Raw genomic sequence first — 25,627 nt, forward strand, 5'->3', positions numbered from 1 at the left:
TTTTCAGGTGTGCAGAGTGGCAGTCCTGTTTATCTGACAGAGGACGAGGTCAGTAGGTGAGCTGGCTTGCAGGGGATTGGTGGTTTGACACATGGTGCACTTGTGGTGTTGAAGTTCTTCCTGAGCTGAGCCACACGACCGCCAAACGTCAGATTGCTATCCTTTTCTTCCATCACTCCTTTACAGAGAGAGAGAGAGAGAGAGAAGAAAGATTGTATCATTAGACATGGAAACAAAGCACTCTGTTGAAAAACCTAGTGAGCTTGCTGTCTACTGTCCACATAGACAGCATTATATATACAATGTTAGCATGTTGCTAAGCTAACAACATGATACTATACTAAGTGTTAAAATACACTGCAGGTTAGATTAATATGGGTAGAATTAGATCTCTATTGAGCTGTTATTTTATTAACACACACACACACACACACAAACGTATATATAGTTACATTTAACTTTATTATTTTTATTAATAATATACGTCATATAACATGTCATAAGCAACTTAATAGCAAAAATTGGACCCTAAATTAAAGTGTTACACTTTACACTCTAAAAAATGCTAACCCAGCAATTGGGTTGTTTTAACCCAGCGGTTGGGTTAAATGTTTGCTTAAAACAACCCAATCGCTGGGTTAAAACAACCCAATTGCTGGGTTAGTCCATTTTCAACCCAACTTGGGTTATTTTTAACCCAGCGTTTTTTAGAGTGTAGTAACACTTTAGTTTAGGGTCCAATTCTCACTATTACCTAGTTGCTATTGACATACATTTTACAAGGATATTGACTGTTTATTAGTACTTATTAATACCTTATTCTGCATGAACATATTCTACATCCCTTAATCCCAATACCTAAACTTAACAACTACCTTATAACTATTAATAAGAAATAATTAGGAGTTTATTGAGACAAAAGTCATAGTGAGAATTTGACCCTAAACTAAAGTGCGACCTATATAAATATATAACGTAGATTGTTAAATTGTCTCTCTCTCTCTCTCTCTCTCTCTCTCTCTCTCTCTCTCTCTCTCTCTCTCTCTCTCTCTCTCTCTCTCTCTCTCTCTCTCTCTCTCTCTCTCTCTCTCTCTCTCTCTCTCTCTCTCTCTCTCTCTCTCTCTCTCTCTCTCTCTCTCTCTCTCTCTCTCTCTCTCTCTCTCTCTATATATATATATATATATATATATATATATATATATATATATATATATATATATATATAATGTGTGTGTGTGTGTGTGTGTGTGTGTGTGTGTGTGTGTGTGTGTGTCTGTCTATCCCGGAGCGTGTCTATGATCCCTGGGTTTTGGTTCTGAGCCACAAAGACCTCGCAAGAGGTCAAGACTAAGGAAATAATCAAGCACAAATTCATGATTACGAGACTTTGACTGTCTGTAAATCACTGCTGCCTTTAAAAAGCTGTTAGACCCCTGACACAAGCCCGCCGGGGGATTATAATAAAACCACAGCTGTCTCTCTCTCTCTTTCCCTGTCTCTCTCCCTCGATCCTCCTTTCCACCCACTCAAGGCAGGTCTAGAGGTCACGAGAGGGAGAAGCAAGGAGAACGACAGCAGGCAAAAGAGAAAAAGTGAGAGGAAGAAAGTAAAGGACGAAGAGAGTACAAAAAACACGAGAGTGAGGCGGAGGGTAAAGGCTACGGGAGTGATGACTCAATTTGAATGTGTTAAACGGGGGGAGACAGGTGGTCAGGGAATAGGTGAAGGGGTGATTGAGGTAGAAGGAGGCAGAGACACAGAGAGATGGGGGAGGCAGTCGTGGGGACCGTGGTTGACTTCAGAGACAGATGCTGTGGAGAGTGAGACTCAGGGGAGATGCCAGGGGAGAACTGTATTTTTAGACTCTCCCTGAGGGGTCTAAGCCTGGAGTTCCACCCCCTTCGCGCTTTTCCTGTGAGACCAACTCTCTGCCAGCACTTTTTTTTCTCCCACACTGACATGGGGGTCTTTACTATGCCCTCTACTTGCAGTTTTTTTCCCTGTATTCGCGTGACGCAACCTTTATTTCTTAGTTGAAAGCAACGACACGGCAACACAAGACTGTTCCCATAATGACTGAAAACATCTAACCAGTTGCAATGTGGCATCAGCAATAAATACACTGTTCCGAATAATCTAAAATAAGTCCAAATAACCTATTACATATCTATGGCCGGGTCATAGATATGTATACGTAGATTCCTCATTCGAGCGATCCACGCAGGCACTAATGAGGTATCTATGTATATATCTATGACCCGGCCGGAATTTTGACCTCACTCTCGGGAAGTGATGGCAGTCTGAGAGCTGAAGCGTTCGTCTGATATGAGGTGATATAATTGCATAAATACCGTTCGGTTTCTCTCAGAAACCGATCGCTTCGTGTCTTACAGTTTTTCTCCATTGGTTTGGCTCATTTCTTGAAACAGAAATTACATTCTCAAAATTGTAAGATCATTTGGCAAAACTGTCTTACAGTTCAGCACAACACTATAGCTCACTTGCAAAAGCTAATATCTCTCCCAAAACTGTTCACTCATGCTTCAGAACTAAATTCCTTTCCCATTTAAATAGTCAGTGCCACCAAAATGGCAAAGATCCTTCTCATTGCTTTGGCTCATTTCTTGAAACAGACCGGACGTTCTCAACACTCTTGGTGCTTTTGCCAAAATAACGTGGATGGTTCGGCACAACACCATGGTTCACCTGCAAAAGCTCATACCTCTCCCAAAACAGTTCACTCATGTGTCAAAACTAAATTTCCTTCTCATTTAAACAGTCAGTGCCCCCAAAATACTTCGTCCCTTTGGCATTGTGTAAGCACTGCAAGTCAAAATGTTTAGATGTTTTGTCACTATGGCAGAGGACCATTGAAATATCCCTCATGTCCACCTTTCAGTCTTAGCCCAGTCCTTCATTTTTGTCTAGCTAACAGAATACAATTGTGTATAAAACTGAAAAAAAAGAAAGAAATAGGATTTTAGGGTAAGAGTAGCCTCCAAGGTTTGACATCACACATTGCTCTCATACTGCCAAGGAAATTGTAACCATTATCATTCACACACATAAAGTAACTTCCATACATCAGAGTATGTAAAAAACAAATCAGAGTACAAAAAACAATGAAAATTACCGTCCTCACCCTCCTGGCCATCCACACACTGCTGTTCTCAATCTTACTGTAAACACTTGTAATGTTGTAAAATTTCTACTTTTCTAATGATATAATCTGGGTTTGATTTTTTTCAGAGATATTGTTAGAGTAAAGTATATGAATATATTGACCAAACCGTACACACAAGACCAGTACTGCATATTGATGAACATATTTATTTCTCTCCACATTTGTAAAATCATTCGATTCATTCATGCATTTTCAAAGGTTTGTTTTTTTTATATCTGCTGAGGTTGGTCTGAATTCTCTGTCCAGCCTCTCTCTATAGTCAACCCATGGGTACTCCGTAGAATCGCATCTGATAAATTTGGTCCCCGTCTTCTTTGGCCACATCCTACTCCAGGTCTACCTCTTCCTTCCCCCCTCTTCCCCTCTATTCCCCTCTCTTCCCCTCTCTCTACCCCTCTCACCCCCCCCCCCCTTCCCCTCTCATCCTCACTCTCTCATCCTCACTCTTCCTCGAGCAGGCAGTTGCCCTTGTTAATTTACTTGGCCAGGTGCCTCCATGTTCAGAAACCTCCATGTACTGGTCCTGCATGGTCAAGCTCTTTACATACATGTTTGGCAGCTTTCACAGTCATGGACAGCACCTGTCAGGTAACTAAACATACTGTATGATTGGTCATCTGAGATGTGTGAAAGTCCTCCTTCATTAGTCAAGTTCTAGTTTCACCTGACTGTCAATTGCTGTAATAAATGTATCAAATGTTCCAAGGGATTCATATATGGTATTCATGGTATTATGTTCTTGACTAATTTTGACAATTGAACAGACTATTGTGCATGTGATGACTTATACAATGAAATGACGCTGATACGTTTTGGAGCGAACGACCATAAGACTGAGAATCAAACAATCAGTTTAGTTCAACAAGATCTATTCACTTGCATACTGTGCTAAATGTAGGCTAACTGTACTTAATAATTTGCAAAGATGTACTGAGACATTGAGACGTGTACTTAGACATTTGCAATTTGATGAAATGAATGAGAAATGCTATTCTGTTGTGAACAATTGCCAAGTGGTTTGGAGATTTGTCCATGTTGTTTTGAGAATGTAATTTCTGTTTCAAGAAATGAGCCAAACCAATGGAGAAAAACTGTAAGACATCAATGTGTCGTCACGAGCCGCAGAGTTTAATTTGAAGTTGTCTGTCCATGTTTTTTTTACTCTAATAGAATTAGACCCCATTGACATGCATTATACGACTATCACACTGCAACGGTTGGAGATAAAAATCTTCATTTGTGTTCTACTGAAGAAACAAAGACACCTACATATTGGATGCCTTGGGGGTAAGCAGATAAACATCAAATTTTCGTTTTTGGGTGAACTATCCCTTTAATGGGAAGACTACTCAGCCACTTAGATATCACCACTTTATGTCTTGTCAAAATAGTGTTGTCACGATACCAAAATTATCGCTGCGTCCCAATTCGCATACTATCCGTACTAAATAGTATTCGAAAAAATATGTCCCAAATCGTAGTATGTTGAAAAGAGTATTCCAAAGATTCCCGGATGGTCCACTATTTCCAATCAGAATTCGAAGTGCAGATCGATGCGCACTCTAACGGCTGATATTACCCACAACCCATTGCGAGATGGACGAGGATTCGATCAGAACTACAAACGCGGATAAAAAGTGTTAAAAAACTACAAACATGAAGGTTACGCTTAGAGAGGATTAGATAAAGGGGTTTGAGTGAGCAATTATCAGTATTTAACCTGACAAAAATATATTTATTCAATGTTAGCCACATTATATTTCACCTGCAGCAGCATTGTGAACTTTTGTAATGATACGTTTGTCCATTAACTTTGCAAACACATGAGAGGAGTCTCTGTATTAAAGACCCACGAATGGCAGATCAACGTGCTACTACATTTCTCTCCGATACGGTAGGAAATTAAATTGAATGTGGAGGATTTGAACTGTGACGATGATAGACAGGGCAGTTTAAACGGTGACAGGACGCACGTAACTAAGCAACAGAGTCCGTTAAAGATGACGAAGTAGTATGTCCCAAAGCTTGCATACTCTTCTGCTACACACTCAAAAGTATGTACTTTTTCTTCACAAAAAGAGTACATACTTTTAGGACATAGTATAAGTAGGCGAATTGGGACACAGCATATGACTTCGATACGATACCAGACTAAAATAGCGTGATACCGATACTGAAACGATACCACGGCAAAAAACAGTAAAAGTAACTATATAATATGACAGAACTTACTATTCATTGTTTTATGAATGTATTTTTTTTTTTTAAAAACGAACTTGGCCAGCATAATCCTGCTCTGTTTTTGAACACTCCCGCCTCTTTATTTAAAAATAATAATATAATAAAAACGACATGCCAGTGTGAACATCTTTACGGAGATGTTTGCAACAATCACATTATTATCAATCATGTTAACATTCACTAATCTTTCACTATTCTGAACAGTAATTACAATTTTGTAATTACGTTAAAATAATTTAAACAATTGTTATTTAACAAATATTATTATATTTGTATAATAAACTGAGGTGGGGGGTGGACTGGGGCAAAAAAGTGTTCTGCAACACACCTCACCATAAACCCACAAGCTTATTATACACAGGGCAATCTTAAACATTTATACAAAATATGATTTATATGAATTGTTTTATTGAAATGCGTATCAAACTGAATGACTGGCATACTTCTTCAGGTTATAATTTTTTAAAATACAAATTTTGATTTCTCTTTTCCATACACTATAGTTTAATATCATTAAGTTCAATACCTACCATAAAATCAGACCATATACAATACTATGGTCTAGAAGACTTAGGATGTAGTGCAGAATGTGGACTGTTTTAGGGTGCCTTTCTAGTGGTTATAGTATCTAGACATCTGTAATTTTATGGAATACAGCTCAAATAGTGGAAAAGAGTTTAGAAATTATATGAAAAATATACAGCATATTAAAATGATTTCTGAAGGATCATGTGACACTTACTGAAGAAATGATGCTGAAAAGTCAGCTTTTACAGAAATAAATTACATTTTACAATACATTCTCATAAAAAACAACTAGGCCTATTGGAAATTGTATTAATATTTCTTAATATTTGTGGTTTTACTGTATTTTTGATCAAATAAATTCAGCCTTCTTCTTTCAAAAACATTTTTTATTTATGGGGGGAGTTGTCCCCCTCAATGTCTATGGTGGTTATGGCCCTGGAAGGTAATAAAAACATAACGGTATTATGTAAGGTCTTTATACACCACTGAAAACATAGTTATGTATATTATTATATTGCATTTCTGTCAATAGATCCTCATAAATACTACACACTGAACCTTTAAGGAAAAATATTTGACGTCGGTCACTTGTCGAGATAGTGGCGCAAGCGGGAACACGTGCAAAAACTAGCCCATTCTTACCAACGGCTCTGTTTCTAACAAGACAGCTGTGTTGATTATAATGGGAGCAATCTAGTTTTGTCACGTCTCTCTCTTTTTCTCGCTCATGAGTTGAGCCGCAGTTCCTGTTGATGTTTCTCTGGCCGTTCCCTGCAGCCGTGACCCCCTGACTGCGTTTGCTGTCGCCATGGAAACGTGGGATCAGCGCAAATTCCCGCTCCAGCGCACGCACAGACTGAGTCACAAACCCACACATGACCCACACTCAATTCATCATGTACCCACATAAAACTAAATCGACTTCAAATGTGCAGTATTATTTGAGGTGACTACACAAACAACACCAGGCCAACACCTGACCTACCCAAAGTCAGGTACAGGTACGTTCACATGCTCGAATCCTGTTAAAACTCTTGTTTGTTTTTAGTTTCTAAAGAAGTTTGGTTGCAGTTTTTGTGTTGGTCTGCAAGGAACGCATTTTAGTACGCAAACACCAGCGCAAAGTTCCTTGTTTGTGAATATTAGCCACAGCTGGTAAACAAAGGAAAGTGTTGCAGTGACTGGTGTGACCTGCAGGTGGCGCACGCAGGCCTTTCGTGCTTCATGTTGGTTGTGATAATGATACTAGAAGTCCACTAGATGGCGCTTGCTGTCCATTTACAACAACAACAACATGAACGTCCCTATTTTAATGTGAATTTGCCATAAACCTTATTTTCTTACTCTATGATATATTATCTCTATGATATAGGCCTATTACTAACTGTTATATTATCTGTTCATTTTCTATAATATATGTAATTATATATATATATATATATATATATATATATATATATATATATATATATATATATATATATATATATATCAAATATTATACATATTTAATACATATTTAATGCCATAAACCTTATAAATGTTTATAGTTAATCCCCAGGAGGTCAGACTATACGAGGTAATTTATTATCTTTTTATTTTCTTACTCTATGATATATTATCTCTATGATATAGGCCTATTACTAACTGTTATATTATCTGTTCATTTTCTATAATATATGTAATTAAATATATATATATATATATATATATATATATATATATATATATATATATATATATATATATATATATATATATATATATATATATATATATATATATATATATATATATATATATATATATATCAAATATTATACATATTTAATACATATTTAATGCCATAAACCTTATAAATGTTGATAGTTAATCCCCAGGAGGTCAGACTATACGAGGTCATTTATTATCTTTTTATTTTCTTACTCTATGATATATTATCTCTATGATATATTACTATATGTTGTATTATCTGTTCATTTTCTATAATATATTTAATTAAATATGTATAATGTTTGATATATATATATATATATACTGTATGTGTGTGTTATTAATTTTAAAACATGGTATATTAGTTTATTCATTGTTCATTGCTTGAAAGTTGAAAAACTACACAAATTAAGGGTTTCAAAATGTATTTTAGATGTCTTAAAGGGATAGTTCACCCAAAAATAATTTACTCACCCTCAACTTGTTCCAAACCTGTATGAGTTTCTTTGTTCTGCTGAACACAAAAGAAGATATTTAGAAGAATGTTTGTAACCAAGTAGAGAGAGCAACCATTGACTACCATAGTAGGTAAAAAAAATACTATGGTAGTCAATGGTTGCTCTCTCTCTGCTTTGTTACAAACATTCTTCTAAATATCTTCTTTTGTGTTCAGCAGAACAAAGAAACTCATACAGGTTTGGAACAAGTTGAGGGTGAGTAAATGATGACAGAATTTTCATTTTTGGGTGAACTATCCCTTTAAATATTGGTCACAAGCCTCGTAGAAAATGAATTAAACAACAAAAAATAATTACAAACTTTATAGAAAATAAATAAATTGTAAAAGAGCTCAAAGACGTTTAGTTTGACCTCCTGGGAATCAAAAATCAATATGCATATCCATTGAAATTGATATTATATTGAATGCAGATAAATGTTGATAATGTTGTGCTGTCACTGTGACGTTTTTGCAGTTTATTGTTGAAATAATACCACGGATGAATTCAGATTCCTCTGCGCTCTCACCTTTGTCTGGTGTGGGTGTGCCCAGTGGGTGTGTCTTGTTGTTGATTGACAGCTGCTCTTTCATTGCTCTGTGCAGTTGAATCTCTCTCAGTCTGTCTGTTACCGATGTCTCTCTGGTGCTCATATGTGGTCTGTAAAGGCCCATGTCCTCCTCCGCGCTGCCTGAGTCCGAGTCGTCCGTTTGGCCCCTGCTGTCGTCAGCTGACTGATCAGAACCGCTGTCCTGCTTGGACTCATCTGAGACTGTTGTAGAATCGCTGAGCTCCTCTGGTTTCTGGGGCAGATTGAATGAAACTCATTTGTAGACACTTATAAAATCGGAGTTGACAAATGCAGAGACACAAAGAGAGGAGTGTTGTGTGTGCGTTCCCTCTGGCACTGTGGCACTGATGCCATCTGATACCGTTTAATTCTCTGCCCAGGCTCTAAACCATCTGCTCAGGGGAGCTAGGCCAGTCCAACTACACACACCCATCCTCTTGTTATTATTGCTGCTCTTATTATTAATATCTTTTCACATAAACGCACATTCATATGTCAAATCACATGAATGCTCGCTCTGTTGAACACATACCGATCACACACACACACACACGTTCTATCATAGTTAGGGACTTTCCAATAATGTCTATTGTTTCAAGCTAATGATGTTCTCTATCCTCTAACCTTGTGCTTCTCATGTGCTGCCTCGTGACCCACAATTGTGAAACCATTTTTTTTTTTGGAGGGCCCTTAAAGGGATAGTTCACCCAAAAATGAATTAATTACTCACCGTCATGTCGTTCGACACCCAAAAGACTTTCGTTCATCTTCAGAACACAAATAAAGATGTTTTTTCATTAAATCTGAGAGCTTTCTGTCCCTCCATTGACACTTTGACGCTTCAAAAGGTTCATAAAGAGATCGTAAAAAGTTTAATCTACACAACTGACACTTTGACGCTTTGAGAAGTTCATAAAGAGATCGCAACACGACTAATCCATATGAATTTAGCGGTTTAGTCAAAATTGTCTGATGATGAACAGATTTAATTTAGGCTTTTATTCACATAGCAGAGAACCAATGAGGTTCATTCTCGTGTTATGCAGCACGTTTGGAGAGGTTTGTTCTCGCAAATTTGTTTATGTGAAATAATGTGAATGTGAATAAAAGCCTAAATTCAAGCTGTTCATCATCAGAAATTTTTGACTAAACCGCTAAATTCAAATGGATTAGTCGTGTTGCGATCTCTTTATGAACTTCTCAAAGCGTCAAAGTGTCAGTTGTGTAGCTGTCAATGGAGGGACAGATATCGCTCAGATTTCATCAAAAATATCTTCATTTGTGTTCTGAAGATGAACGGAAGTCTTACGGGTTTGTAACGTCACGAGTGTGAGTAATGAATGACAGAATTTTCATATTTGTGTGAACTATCCCTTTAAAAGTGTGAATGGAATTTACAGCTAATACGGACATGCAAATGTATAAGTTGGACTCAAATTAGATGCCAACATGGAAAGGTTGTGACATTGCCTGATCCTCAAAAATACACAGAGTAAAAGAAAATATATTATCTAATAATTTTGTTAATGATCCGTTTTACTATTCAGCCTATGTTGTACGTTATTAATATTTTAGCGTTTTGTTGGGCCAATGAGGTTCATAGTAATTTTAATACCTTTCAGTCATTTTTGTTCGATAAACAGTTTTTGAACTGTGTTGGGTTGCCATTTTATGTCCAATATAACATTGGTCCTGAAGCAAAACCAATTAAGACGCACTGCCTTAAAGTACCCCAATATTTACTTTATTTTAATTAAGACATTATTTAGTACACAATGTAGACACACACACACACACACACACACACACACACACACACACACACACACACACACACACACACACACACACACACACACACACACACACACACACACACACACACACACACACACACACACACACACACACACACACACACACACACACACACACACACACACACACACACACACACACACACACACACACACACACACACACACACATAAACACACACCTTGAGCAGTAGCTGGATCCCTGGTTCTGTGCTGATTTGTTGTGCTCTGTTGGGTTTGATCAAGCTGCTTTTCACAGATTCTGCTTTTGCTCTGAGAACAAAGAAAAACACACATTTATCTCTCTGTTTTGAATATTTAGATTGCTATTCATTGCAATAATGTTTGTATTTGAGGTAGAACCTATACAGAACCTTTTCTGTCAGGCGCTTCATCTTATATACAGAACCTTTTAGGCGTTCCCATCATGGGATCATTTGTTTTGGATATAGTTTTTATTAATTTGTTTTGTTTTAATTAATTTTTTATTTTAATTAAATAAACAACTCGAAACATCAGTAAAAAAAATATAGAACCTTTTTTGCATAAAGGATTGTTTAAAATTGAGTGAAGGAACCCTATGAGTCTTTCTAACAGTGAATAGACTAAATATTTTTTGTAGACTATATTTTTACCTGCAGTTTATTGGTTATTATGTATTTCTACCTGCTGATATTATTGTGGTTTATAGCTCTCTGGAATACTTGACTCTGATTGGTCTACTGTGGTATTCAGCTATAAGATATTTTAAAGGAACACTCCACTATTTTTTTCCAGCTCCCCTATAGTTAAACTGTTGAGTTTTACCGTTTTCGAATCCATTCAGCCGATCTCCGGGTCTGGCAGTAGCACTTTTAGCATAGCTTAGCATAGATCATTGAATCTGATTAGACCGTTAGCATCTCGCCCAAAAATGAGCAAAGAGTTTTCTAGCCATATCTGGCTTGAAAATCGCAACTTTTAATTTTCCGTCGGTCTTAGTACACGATGTAACTACAGAAGAGTCAAGTTTTAAATAGGAAAAATATTGAAACTCTTTGGTCCTTTTTTGAGTGAGATGCTAACGGTCTAATCAGATTCAATCATCTATGCTAAGTTATGCTAAAAGTGCTACAGCCAGACTGTTTAACTCTAGGGCAGTTGGAAAATGAGCATTCCTTTAATGACCATTAAAATGCAACTACATTTCCCATATGCACTAGATTTTTTAACATGTTTCTTTTTAAAGAAGTCTCTTATGCTCACCAAGGCTGCATCTGATCAAAGTAAAATGGTTAAATATGATAACCTTTACTATTTTAATATATTGCAAAATGTAATTTATTCCTAAAGCTGAATTTTCAGCATCACTACTCCAGTCTTTAGTGTCACGTGATCCTTCAGAAATCATTCTAATAAGAAACATTTCTTATTATCAATGTTGAAAATTGTTGCACTGCTTCATGTTTTTGTTGAAACTGTCATATTTTTTTCCAGGATTCTTTAATGAATAGAAGAATTTATTTGAAATATACTTTTTTTGCAACTTTATAAATATTTTTACTCTTACATGCTGCAACCGTATATTTTATGTAAATAAATCAACTGTAATCCCCTCAATAGTGCATTATGGAAGCCGTTGTACCTGTTGATATTGCTGGGGTCGTCTGCTGTCTTGTTCCTGAGCTCGGACAGGATGAATTTTGCAGATTTGAGCTCATCTGTTTCCCCGATAACACACACATGCACGTCGCCGTCACTGCCTAGCCGCCAGCTTACACTTTTACAAGGACCTGAGGACAAAATGATGCATGTCAAGAAAATCAATATCAGAATCAATAAATAAATGAGCAACACAGAAACAATTAAGTTACAAAGACTAAAAGATGCACAACAGTTCACATTTAGTTGCTATTTGATTTTGAGGTTTAATAGCTTGTCATATTATGTTAATTCGATATTTTTTCTACCCAAAAGTGTCAAGGTTTGGAATCACCAGCGTAAAGCATATGACGGTCTTTTGAAATCGTATTCTGCCGCAATTTTTTGGGGGGAACTCTACAAACCTAGACTGGGCCCGATCTGTCGGCGATTGGATTTCGCCCTGCAACTCAGTCTGGAAACCTGTACGTTAATTTCTACTGCTTCTGTTACACTTTTGCGGGAACCAATCACAGACTGGCTTATCCCCCTGGCACCATTGGCGGGTTTAACACGATGACGGATAGAGAAGCGATGGATCGATTCCCGTTGATCACGCCTCTTGTGGTCTGATTGGTTGAAGGAGCATCCAATTGCGTACATAGTCATTTAATTTATGCTCGTTTATCACGCCTCTTGACTCCCCAGACCAATGTTCAATCTTAAATTGAGCTTGGTCTGGTGATAGCCATAGAACTACAAACCCTGATCCCTTGATTTCCATGATTACATGTAGTATGTCCTTTTCACAGACAGAGGGCGCTGTGACATAGAGTGAAATTGATCCTGTATACTGTAGAGTAGTGAGTAGAGTAGACTAGTTCCTCCACTCTGGATTAGAAACGTGTCATTCAGTCTGTAGATGTCAATGCCAGTGTTCGTCAGGATTGTATTATCACCTTACAGACACTTGCACCAACCCTCAAAAGCTGTGACTCTTTGCCAGTCACCCTCATCATTATTTCAGTGTGATTTAACCTTCTCCGATTACACAAAATGTTTGAAGGCATGAAATGAAGTGTGATCAACTGAAATGCGGTGCTTACATAATACTGTAGGCACACAAAGAGGATCCTTGTGCGGATCGTACTTCACCTAACTGCATAATCGAAAAGTACATTGTAATACCACGAATACCACTGTGGGAATTAGAGAGAGAAATGTCAAGAATTTCCAAGCGTGAAACGGTTTGTTCCAGCAGGGGACGATCTGTTTTGTCTTTTCCTTTATTTTGCATGCGCGTAAGAGAAAACCTAACACCCTCCAGCTCCTTCAGAAAGGGTTACATAAGGAACCAGTTCTCCAGGTCGACAGAAGCCACGTTACGTTTAAGAGCGAGGCAGATCAGATGGCTTCTTCTCATCCATGCAGGGACGAATTTAGAGAAGGTTTCAGTTAGAAATCTCAGAAATGTTCTGTATGTGCAGCTGAAACTATGCAAGTTAGATAATATGGAACTGGCACACATCTTTAGGAGGTGCTTTGTCATGCTAATGGTTAGATCTGTCTGTTTGTTTGTGTATTGCTTGTAGCCTAGGTCTCTGGGTTCAAACATAATTTGTATTTGAAAGGTGACGTAACAGCTTGATGATGGATATGTTTTCTTGAGGAGCGTTTCTTAACGCACTTTGACTCCACTTGAGCTGCACAGGGCTTAATGCGACCAGAGAAATTAGAGCTAAACCGAGTAAAGGAACATAACCCGCATCAATAGTTGAGCTTTTTTATGTAATCAGAATTAAAACATTTGTGTTTATAACATCCAAGAGAAGACGTTTGGCTTGGAAGTTCCTCTTTCTTTACTTTTTTCTCCTTGTCAGTTCTTGAAAAATTAAATAAAAAGTGTCATCATTCACTCACCCTCAAGCCATTACAAACCTGTATGACAATAGAAGTAATTATTCAAATATCTCTCAATCTTCTTTTGTGTTCCACAGAAGAAAGGAAGTCATACAGGTTTGGAACGAGGGTGAGAAATTCTGACGGTCTTATTTTTATTTTTTGTAAATTGTCCATTTAAACTGCTTAATAGGCACAAGTGAGATTATTGTTGATCCACAAACTCCTAAAGGGGCCTTTAGGGTGGCATGAAATCATTTAAAATGAGACAAAACATGCATTAAGTTAAGTTAAAACAACTATAAATCAAGATATTTTTATTTTAAACCCTCTTTGAAGAACCAGGATTTCCAGAGCATAGACACTTTTCACATTTCTGGGTTTCTCAGAGCGGAAGTTGTCATAGTTGGGTTAAATATTATAGCTGTGAATGAGAGAATACATTCAATATTTTTGTGTGTGCCCATTTGCTCAAATAGCAAAAGAGAAATGCCACAATAGTGATTTTACAACTTTCAAAAAGAGGGAAAAATAGAGTGAGATTGATAACGGCAGTCAAACGAGAGAAATATGTTCATTTTTACCATCACTCCCATAGACGCTGTATTAGAAACACCCTCACAGCAGCGCTAACTTGTGTTTTTTGTTGTAATTTGATGCAAAAGTAACAAAATACAAAGTATTAGTGTTATGTACATACATTAAAGAAAATACAAAAAACGCTGCAGGATTTACGTTATTGATGACCGTTAAAACGCGCCATCACAGTCTGTGAAAAGGGTCTATTGAAAACCTAGATATAAGTGTGATTTCAAGATCGGGAAAAGTAATGCAAAATAATAAGATCCTCTAACTCTGTGATCATGTTTTTATACATTTTATAAATATAAGTTTTTCTACTTATGCCAAGGTCTAAAATATTTGGTCAGGTAGACATTTTGTAAGTAAAAATTTTTTTACTTTGTTGTCCATAAATCACTGACTGCTGGAAAGGTTAGGTCTTCCAATGTTGTTGTGGACACTAGTGAGGGACCTTGAAAATGTGTTCAGATTGGATTGCATACTTTGGTGTCTTGGGATATGAGAGCACAGTTTGAGATCATTTCTGAAACAAGACTACTGAAAGAAAATTAGACTAAAGGTACTGTCACATTAGATTTCATGTTCACTTCCAATAATACGTGCAAGAGTGTAAATGCAAGCATATGCTCATATAAAAGTTCAGGTTTGATGAACTCTGAACTTGCACTGCATAAAGACATTCAACCAACTGATGATCTATTTCACGGATTGACTTTATGGATGAAAATCAAACAGGGAGGAAATGGTTTTAAAGAGTTTAAAGTGTCACTAGAGTAGATTGTGTGTGTTCTATTATTGATCAAAAAACAATCCTGGAGTGTGACATCACATCCTGTTACTAATATTCATGGACGTGTATTAGGTGTCTTCACAGGCTTAAGTCTAGACCGCACCTCGAAATTGTTTTAGAGGGAAGGATTGACATATTAAAGAGATCTCATTAGTAATTTGTCAAACGAGTCTCAGGTACAAAGTTCCAGCAATAGCTTGTCGTTTTCTGTGTCTGCATGTGTACAGAAACAACTGCCAACAGAAACTTCAACAACAGTATTTATCTCGACTACCCCTGACGCAGAGCTGACACACAGTATCAGCTGAGATGACTGAAACCAGCCACAAAGTGCTGAGCGAGAGAAAGAGCGGCACAGCTGCGGTTCACAATGCTGCCATTGACATGAACTGTGAACCCTGTCAGCTGTGCGTCCGCGGGGCGAAAATCAAAAGAGTACAGAAAGAGATTTGACTGTGTTCATGTCACACTGAAGTTAATTAATGAGAGTTACTGCACGACACAGCGCCTCGCTTTTGTGCAGAAAACACACATCACAAAGGCCTTGTGTCACATGTAGCCCATGTGACTTGAGGGGATGAGAAACAGCTGGCAGAGAAACCAGAGCTATTGATAGGAACGCTTATGAGGACATTAACGGCCCTAAGAAAATGCTCCCTTAACCGTCAATTCCTGTTGGGTTGGATTCCATCGTCATCAGCACATGATTGTGAATGTTTTTTTTCCCAGCCTTGGGTTCAAGTTCTCGCATGCAGGAGTTACAAGCATCTGATGTTTTGACATTCCATGTATATTTATGCCATTTCATGCAAACTCTTGTCAGAGTTTTTTCCTCATACCGTCATTTGCAAACCATATTATCGGCCTCTTTTTTCTCACTCTCTCTCTCTCTCAGGTTGCTCTGTTTGTGCATGTCTTCTGTTTTCACAAAAACATTCCATGCCCAAATCTTTTGTAAAACACATCCTCAGGCATTGAAGTGTTCGAAAGCCCTGAAATGTTTAGAGGAATTTACAAAGACTGGCCCCTCAGCATTACAGGGGTTAGATCTAAAAAAAAAAAAAAGGCTCAACTACTTGAATGCTGATGCTATGGAGATAAACAGTAATCTGCTACAAAGTGGTTTGCATGTGAGTATTGTGTTGTTGTGCAAGGCCAGTGTTGAAAAGCTGGTTTCGCCCCTGCAGCTGCAGGATGTCTCTGTGGTCATGTTATATGACTCTTTTAGGTCACTTCCTTTCCTTTGGCCTTAAGAATATGTGCTCACCTTGAAATGGTGTTATATCGTTTTGCATAGGTATTGATTTTCCTGTTACACCAGTGAGGGTGTGATATAAGAATTATTTTGAATTCCTCATAACGTGCTGCTTTTGAATAGTTGTACTTGTGTAAAAGGGTAAGTAGATTTAATAAAAGTGATCATTTGTTTCTGATCGGCTACTTTCACACAGCAAGGGTTGATCTCACTAAATAACGTGGCTGCACTGTCAGTTCACCATTCAGAAATATGGGGTCAGTAAGATTTTATATGTGAAAGAAACTGATAATTTCTAAAGACATTTCTAAAGTTACAAAAGATTTTTATTTCAAATAAATGCAGTTCTTTTGAACTTTATATACATCAAACAATCCTAAAAAAGTATCATGGTTACCACAACTCTTTACAACATTGGTGGTAATAATCAGAAATGTTTCTTGAGACTTCTTATAAAAAAACATTAAAAATCTAGGGTAGTGTAAATCATTGTATTTTTTTTGTTCAGCATCCCTTATGTAAGTGAAGCTCTTTATTAGGCAACTATATCACCAAACTCACTGTTGTTTGCTTGATGGTAACATGATGTGCTACTGCAAAAGCAAGAACAGTGGGGGGTGAATTAAACATTTTAAAAAGACACCTTTGTGTACATTTTCTAGCATTTAAAAGATGTTTTAGCATTTTAAATAAATGGCTCTGTTTATGCAGCACATATTAACTGAATTTCACTCTCAAAATATATAATCTATAAATTCTAATGATACACTCTAAAAAATGCTGGGTTAAAAATAACCTTTTGCTTAAAACAACCCAATCGATTTTCAACCCAACTTAGGTTATTTTTAACCCAGCATTTTTTAGAGTGTATAATTACAGAATATCAATCAAATTTGACGTGTTTGCTTTGTTTGAGCTATTTGACGGGGTAAGACAATTGGAGATATGTTCTTTAATAGAATATATTTTATTATAAACCCTAACCCAAAAATGTAAAGGTAATTGTATGTGGACTATTATATAAAATATTGAAAACTCAAACCCTACCAGTCGCTATAAAATGGAAAATCAAATGACGATATATTGGAGGAGAAAGATTAGGAAGCCAATTAATGAAAATATATAAAATATAAAAATATAATAAAAATATTTAAATTAATTTGCTTTAAAAAAATGTTTATATAAAGCGATTGCCACTCTGTTGAACACCTGAGCTGTGTGTGAACACCAGTGTATTTCTCTCTCCTAACAGAACTGAACTGCTGTGTGAATGTAGATCACTCTTCAAAAGCTTCTCCATACGGCTCAATTCAACTATTGAAACATGTCATCTGAAAAAAAAGAAAAATTGTTGCCTCATACACTCGATGTATAGCAGACTGGGTCTGTGAAGTCCAATTGTGATATCATACACAAAAGAATGAGTAATTAATAACAAACACCGTGGCGTGACCTGTCACCTGTACTTTTTTTTTAAAGGTCAATAACCCTGAGGAAAAATCTTTGGTATTGACTTTTGATGATTTAACTGAATTTGACTGAATCATTTACGCTATATTTAGCATATGACACATATCTAGCATATTTCTTTGGTTCCGATGACGCATATCCGTTGAATTGAGCAGTTTGAGACACTGCTGAGATCTTATCTGAAGCTAGTGGAGTCACACTTGAGATTACGACACTCTTTTAATCTCACGCTGTCTAGAAGAAGTGATTCGCATATTACAAGTGATTCTCGTTGTGATTTTCTTCTCTGTGGGAGGAGATTGTTTGGGCAAATGTTCCTCTGAGCAGCTGTAAGTTTGGATGTTTTAGGCCGGGGTTTGTGATCCAGACGGCTGTTCAATAGCGGCCTGTTTTATTCCAGAGCCCTGTGTGTGTTTTTCCTCTCTCTGTTGACTTTAACTAAATGAACATCTATATTTCTCTCCATCGTTCACTTGATTTAGTTGTTTCTCTTTCAGTAGCTCCATCTCTGTTGCTGTTTACACAGATTATACAGCATTTCAGTCCTTAACTCTCTCGCTTTTCTTTATTTCTCTCTGCCAGAAATTAATCCTACTTCACTAACATTTCTCAAACAAAGAGTCTCTCTGTATTCAAAACCAATCGTGCACCAGGTCAGGCATGTTTAATACCTGAAGTGTGTGTGAAGACCAGTGTGTTTCTCTCTCCTAACAGAACTGAACTATACTCAGGGCTGCTGCTGCTGCTGTGTGAATGCATAGAATCACTTCAAAATCTTCACAGAGTTCAATTCAACTAATTAAACGTGTTGTAGCCATTAAAGGAAACGTATTTATGTTTAAATATTATACTATTGTTTGTTTAAACTTTGGTTTAATTTAATCTATGTTTGATTATGAAAGTGAACAGCATTGAGTAAGATAGATACGTCATAAGAGGCTGGGGAATGGATTGCTGTTCACTTTACTTAAGCAATTCATCTTGATTTAACTCAATTATATCAGGTTTCTGGTTCAAATGTTATTGATTCATGTTAAACTGACTTAAAACCGTTAAACTTTGACATGACTTGATGTTTTCATTTTGAAATCATAGTAACCCAATCAAAGAGGATTTTCACTTCCCATCATGCTTTGCAAAGGGGCTGAATTCGGAGAGTAAATGTTTAAATAAAGTGCTATTTAATGCGTTTTTAACAAGATGAGAAAATTGAGAGACTTTTTAATGCCTAATGTTTGGTATTTAAAAGTTTTTGTTTTGTTAGTGTTTTGGTGAAGTGTAGAGCATGTGCTTGGGGTGAGGACCTGCTGATAACAATTAAAGTTGTTTTAATAATAAAAAACAACTACACTGAAAAAAATTATTATGGCCCAATTAAATTAAGCATAATTAATTTGTGCTTGTTTAAATAATTTAAATTTCGTTTTTTTATTTAAATTTTTTAAAAAATGAATTGGTTTTATGGGAATTGCATGTGTTTTTGTTTAAATTGAGATCAAATAAATTGATTGCGATCACTTACGATAAAATTTTTTAGTAAATTCAACGAATCATTTTTTTCAGTGTACTTTGGGCATGCCATGGATGTAATAAAACCATCTTCTGGCTAGCCAATAAGACCTTGAAAAAGGTTTTGTAAATGTTGTAAAAAATACATTTCACTAAGTAAAAAATAATCAGTTACACTGGATTACTTGTTTTGTTTTTTATATTCATTTTAGAATAATTCAATTGAATAATTTTGGACAAAATTAAGACTAACCTGATTTAACTAAATGGCATTGAATTAACCTTACGTAAAAAAATGTAAGTTTACTGAAATAAACAATGTTAATTAAATTCAACATAACCCAATTACGGGGAACCTGTTGACATAAAAAATTTTTTTTGAGTGTATGTTGGGAGACATGATTTTTTACCACTTCATTAAGTTTTGTTTCGTAAAATGCCTTTCTTTTTGTGTACACTTTGTATAAATTCCAATCAATGTTTCATCCACCAATTGTCTGGATTTAACAACCAAGTTTCAAACCAACAACAAAACACGTCATCGGGACAAAAGAAAGTTTGTCGCCGCATGCGCTCAATATGTACCCGACTGGGTCTGTGAGGTCCAATTGTGACGCTGTCAGACACACACAAAAGCATATTTAGCTGTTCTGTAAATAGTTTTTGTCTCCTCACAGAATGACAGATGTGGCAGTAATTTTAGAAAGGGTGTGAGTTCATACCTTTCTTTTGCCGGAGCTTGTCTTTTTTTATCTCCTCCTTGCCCTCCTTCTCGTCCCGCTCCTTCCAGCGCCTGACTTGTTCCTCTCTCATTTTGATGAACAGGATCTTCTTCTGTTCATCATTCAGGGCCTCTAGGACATCAGGGTCGATGTACATGTCAGCTAGGATTTGCTGCAGCATGTTGGTTCTGTGTGTGTGTTGTAGGCTGTTGAATAAGTGTACTGGTGTACAAAATCACTCTCTGAAGAGTCCAGCTCCTTTTTTGCAATTCTTATTGCCCTTTCCTCAAACAAAAGCTCCCTCTATCTTCAAGAGATTGGCATTTTAGATCCTGCTGCCGAGTTCGTTCCTGTCCCACACTCTGGCCATGTGATTTCAGTCTGAAAGAGAGGGAGAGAAATGGGAGGAGGTAAAGAAAGACATCAGCATCTGTTGCCATTTTTGTTCAGCCCTTCTTAATGGGTGACTCCTTTATATCTCCGCATGAATTCATCCTGATTTAATTCGTAAAACATTTATGCTTCCCACTCTTAATTTCCTTTTTCTTAAGAGAGCAGAAGAGAGCAGAGAAAGAATTTAGGCTAATGATTATGTTTTAGTTAACTGGACAATTAATTGAATCTTGATATCTGTGGGAGTAAATCTCACAGGAGGTAAAAATGCTTAATGTACAATCGGTTTTAAACCTTATTCAGCTTTTCTGATTAAAACTGTGCTGTATCTTTTCTAGAATCACAGTAAAACAAAGTTAATAGTACATTGCTCATATTAAACTCAGTCATAAAATCTGTGAATTAAACCACTACACAATGATTATATTCTTATTCAGGAGCCAGAGAAACACTAACATTAAAAAGTCGTCAAACTGCCCAACTAAAGAAAACACTGATCACCATGATGGTGACAAAATATTAACAATTTTCAACACAAAATCAAAAAGAAAAACGATAAAAACTCAATCAGCTGAACAAAAGATCTTAAATTGGGAGACATATGACCTTACTCAGTTATTTGAGTTGAGTGAACTACTTTATGTAAAAGTTGAGTAAACACAAAAACGCTGTGGAGCAAGTTGCCTTACAATTTTAAGTTATGTCAACTGTTCTTTTTTTACAGTGCAGTTTTATTTCTCTTTCATATAGGGGGCTTAATGAATCTCTCAGATGTTGCTATTTTGTTTTGAGAAGTTTTTTCTTGGAAGATCTTTGATAAATTCATATTGACCCAGGAAAGAAAAATCCCAAATTAGATCTCTTAATTTCTCAGTTATTAAGCAACACAGAGGATTTTCTCTAAATCTTCTACACTCAAAAAATATTAGTTTTTGCCTCTTGTTCAGCTTAATTGATCAAAATTAGCTAAAGTAACATTATTTTTTTTAACATTCTCACAACTTAATTTAATTGTGTTCAGTCAACGTACACTGCAAAAAATATTGTTGGTTTAACTTAAAAAAGTACGTTACCTGTTTGCCTTAATTTTGAGTTCATCGAAATAAAAAATTTGAGTTAATACAATGAAGGAGATTGGTTTAATAAATAGAAACTCGAAATATGATGTTATCTGAACCACAATAATTATCTAAGTTGATTTGACAAAAGATACAAATTTGTGATAACAAATCATGAAAATAATTGCACAGTGTAATATGTTTAAAACAGAAGTTTGCTTAACTCATTTGTGTTAAAACTACATGAATCATTTTTGTTGACATAACTAACTGGGCAGTGGATCTGTAGTTCCCAGCATGCTCTGCAAGGGACTGCATTAGGAGAGTAAATGTAGGGATTAAAGTGTTCTTTTAAGTGTTTTTCAGTAAAGGGAAAGATGCAGTTTATGCTAGTGTTTAATGTTATGTGGGACATTTAGAGGAGTTTCTGTAATGGTTTTGAATTTTTGTGGTTACCATTATGCAGAAGAGTGGCGCCTGTGCTACTGACTGCTAATGTCAATACTGACACCAGTCTTTTCTTATTTGTTTGTTACATTGTGTATACTAATGAATGAAACTGCTTGTTTTAACATAAGAAAATTAAGTTCGACCAACTTAAAATTTATTTTGACTAATGTAATTAAGTTAGTTTAAAGCTGCAGTCCGTAACTTTTTGCGCTCTAGCGGTTAATAAACAGAACTGCATGCGTCTTGCGGAAGAACATTGCAGCCGGATCTACTTCTCTCTGCTTATGTCTATGGCGAGTCACGCAGGGACTGTGCTCCTCCGCAGTGGTTACTACCAGACCGGCCTGAAGTAGTCCCAATATAAACACTTATTATAAGTGTACCATAATGATTCAGGGTAAGAGAAATACACGGTTTGGAAAATGGATTCATGTTGTACATTCTCATTATATATTTTTTGTAAATCTTGAACACAAAAAAAGTTACGGACAGCAGCTTTAAACATACTCGGGTAAATTCACCCAACCAACCTAAACCAATTAAACTGTGTTGTTGACCCAACTAAACAAAAATAAATTGTAAATAATTTTTGAGTGTATCTAGATTCTTCTCGTTTTGTCCCAGCAGAACCAAAATAACCTGAATATACCTCGGCAATGATGAATATGTTTTAAAAATTTTAATTCCTGAATAAAAAACCATATAATATACTTTACACGATCAGAAGTGCTATATCTGTATATTGTTCAAAAAAAGTCTCATTAAAAGGCAGAATTGTTTTTGGAAAGTTAAGTAGTTAGTCATAGTCTTATTATAATTTCTTAAAAAAAAAAAAAAGCAGTATTTTTTTTTTTATATATTTGTAATAATTTAAAAGCATTTATACACCAAAATCAATGTCAGTGTGGCAAGACCAACAAGTTTTATTGTCACGTGACATGAAAACCATAAAACAAAGTAAACCCCTATAGAATAGATAACCTATTTTGACTTTTTTTGAAGGTCAATGAAGTAACCGTGAGAAAAATGGTTGGTATTTATGTCATTTAAAGGTCATCGTATTTATGTGTGTAAAACATGTTTGACTGAGTCATTTTGACATGTTTGTCATTTTGTAAGATGCAGAAGTCTGGCTGTGACCTCATAATTGAATTCTGAACCCTCTCAGGTACACATTGAGGGTATGACATGAATTTGTTTTTGTTCCGATGACGCATTTCAATATTTGAATTGAACCCATATGGAGAGACTTCTGAACACTGATTCTAGTGAGCGGTGCAGTTTGAGACACTGCTGAGATCTTATCTGAAGCTCTAGTGGTCATAGAGATTACGACACTCTATTAATCTCACGCTGTCTAGAAGAAGCGATTCGCATATTACAAGTGATTCTCGTTGTGATTTTCTTCTCTGTGGGAGGAGATTGTTTGGGCAAATGTTCCTCTGAGCAGCTGTAAGTTTGGATGTTTTAGGCCGGGGTTTGTGGGGTTTTATTCCAGAGCCCTGTGTGTGTTTTTCCTCTTTCTGTTGACTTTAACTAAATGAACATCTATATTTCTCTCCATCGTTCACTTGATTTAGTTGTTTCTCTTTCAGTAGCTCCATCTCTGTTGCTGTTTACACAGATTATACAGCATTTCAGTCCTTAACTCTCTCTCTTTTCTTTATTTCTCTCTGCCAGAATTTAATCCTAACATTTCTCAAACAAAGAGTCTCTCTGTATTCAAAACCAATCATGCACCAGGTCAGGCATGTTTCCACACCAAACAACCAACAAAGCCATTCAGAACAAACAAAGCAGCAATAAATTAATAAACATCTGTGCTTTTTAATTAGAGTGATATGGAGCAAGCACAGCAACTTTGAGTTTACTCAAGCAAAACCAACAATCTGAGCACGAAAGGTTAGAATGCAGCTGAAATAACATGTTAAAACTGTGAGGATGCATCAGAGAAGACTTTGAATTTGGGCATGTTAAGGAGGGACAATAGACACAGCCTGAGACTGAGACGTTTACACAAAGACTCACGGCACAAAAGACTCTGGAAGTTGGCAAAAGAGCAACTAAAAGAAACAAAGCAAGAGAGAAAGCAGCCGTTAGGCAGATCAGGAGCTCTGTAACTCATCTGTTCTTCAGCACATGATAGAGTGTGAGAGAGAGGATACAGAGAGATAAGAGAATGAAAAAGCTGTAAAGATGAGGACAAAGAGACAGCTGAGCGCTGAGAAAGTCTGCTGAGAAAGAGAGAAAAGTGTACTAGTACTCACATTCAGAGCTGGAGAAGTGTGCCGTGGAGTTGTGTTAGTGAAACAGGCAGCAGCATGTGTGTGTGTGTGTGTGTGTGTGTGTGTTTCTTTCTCTCGGCTGCTTTTGTATTTGAGTGCACTAGTGTGACATCATTGCATTCTTTCTCCCTCCCTCTTTTAGACTTCCTTCTACTCTCCTTCCTTGTCTCCTCCCTCTCTATCTGTTTCAATGTGCTTCATTGGCATAACAAAAACAGCTTCATTTGAATGGCCAAATCACCAGATTGGACTGATGTTGATATAGAAAATGGTAACAATTTACAGGATGGTTCAGTTGGCTAACATTACATTAAGTACCTGAACTATGAAAAACAATCTTTAATGTTAATTCATAAATATAATATACATATTGTTCATTCAGATTTGTTCATATTACCTATTAACATCTGGTGCGGTTTGGTCATTTTTGACCGAAAAAGTTTACTTTTTTTTCCCGGAATGGTATGAAACATGGTAAAGTTTTTGGCTCTTGCTGTGTGAAAACAAACAAACAAACAAACAAACAAACAAACAAACAAAATCATGGACATGATTTGAAAAGGATAAATATTCCTAAAAATAGTCACACTTGTATTGTGTATGGGCAAAGATTACCGCATCGGAAATGAATGTATAACAAATTTTGATCTATTAGAAACGTTTGGTACTGCGCACAAAAAAATTCTTACATGTTACATGAGATGTCAACCTTAAACACAGGTTTCGATTTTCTTTCTCAAACATTTGAGTACATTTTTTTTTTAAACATATATACAGTCAAACCTAAATTTATTCACCTTCAACATTCTCACAGTTTATTTGCTATTGTTTAGTAAATGGTAATAAAACATGACAAGAACTCAGAGTTAAACTGTGTCAGAACAAATTCATCTTGGTAATGTCAGATAACTTTTATAGAAAGGTAAGTAATGGATTACAACAAACCAATCAGCTGTTAAATTACGTACACAATTAGATAATGCCAATTTAGGTCAACCAATTACCAAGCAATGCTTCATTTGGTTCAGTCTGTGGTGTTAAAT

General features: G+C 36.3%; 1 protein-coding gene across 2 annotated transcripts in view; it reads right to left on the reverse strand.

Annotated features, from left to right (window-relative positions):
- The window catches only part of LOC307139366 (uncharacterized protein), a 25,085-nt gene extending 378 nt beyond the window's left edge, over positions 1–24,707 (reverse strand). The window contains exons 1-7 of one of the 2 annotated variants that reach the window (XM_079838302.1): positions 24,567–24,646; positions 24,328–24,362; positions 20,399–20,779; positions 12,176–12,323; positions 10,734–10,824; positions 8,693–8,966; positions 1–178 (exon numbers count right to left, since the gene is read on the reverse strand). The exon at positions 1–178 is cut by the window's left edge and continues 372 nt beyond it. In XM_079838302.1, coding sequence (XP_079694428.1) covers positions 30–178; positions 8,693–8,966; positions 10,734–10,824; positions 12,176–12,323; positions 20,399–20,579 — 843 coding nt within the window. In that variant the 5' untranslated portion in view covers positions 20,580–20,779; positions 24,328–24,362; positions 24,567–24,646 and the 3' untranslated portion in view covers positions 1–29. Of the gene's footprint in view, positions 179–8,692; positions 8,967–10,733; positions 10,825–12,175; positions 12,324–20,398; positions 20,780–24,327; positions 24,363–24,566 lie in introns of both variants that reach the window. The other variant, XM_079838301.1, reaches the window with a different exon arrangement.
- Between the last annotated feature and the right edge of the window lie 920 nt (positions 24,708–25,627).

The sequence above is a fragment of the Gobio gobio genome (genome assembly GCF_949357685.1).
Source record: "Gobio gobio genome assembly, chromosome: 16".
In the NCBI taxonomy this organism is placed as follows: domain Eukaryota; kingdom Metazoa; phylum Chordata; class Actinopteri; order Cypriniformes; family Gobionidae; genus Gobio; species Gobio gobio.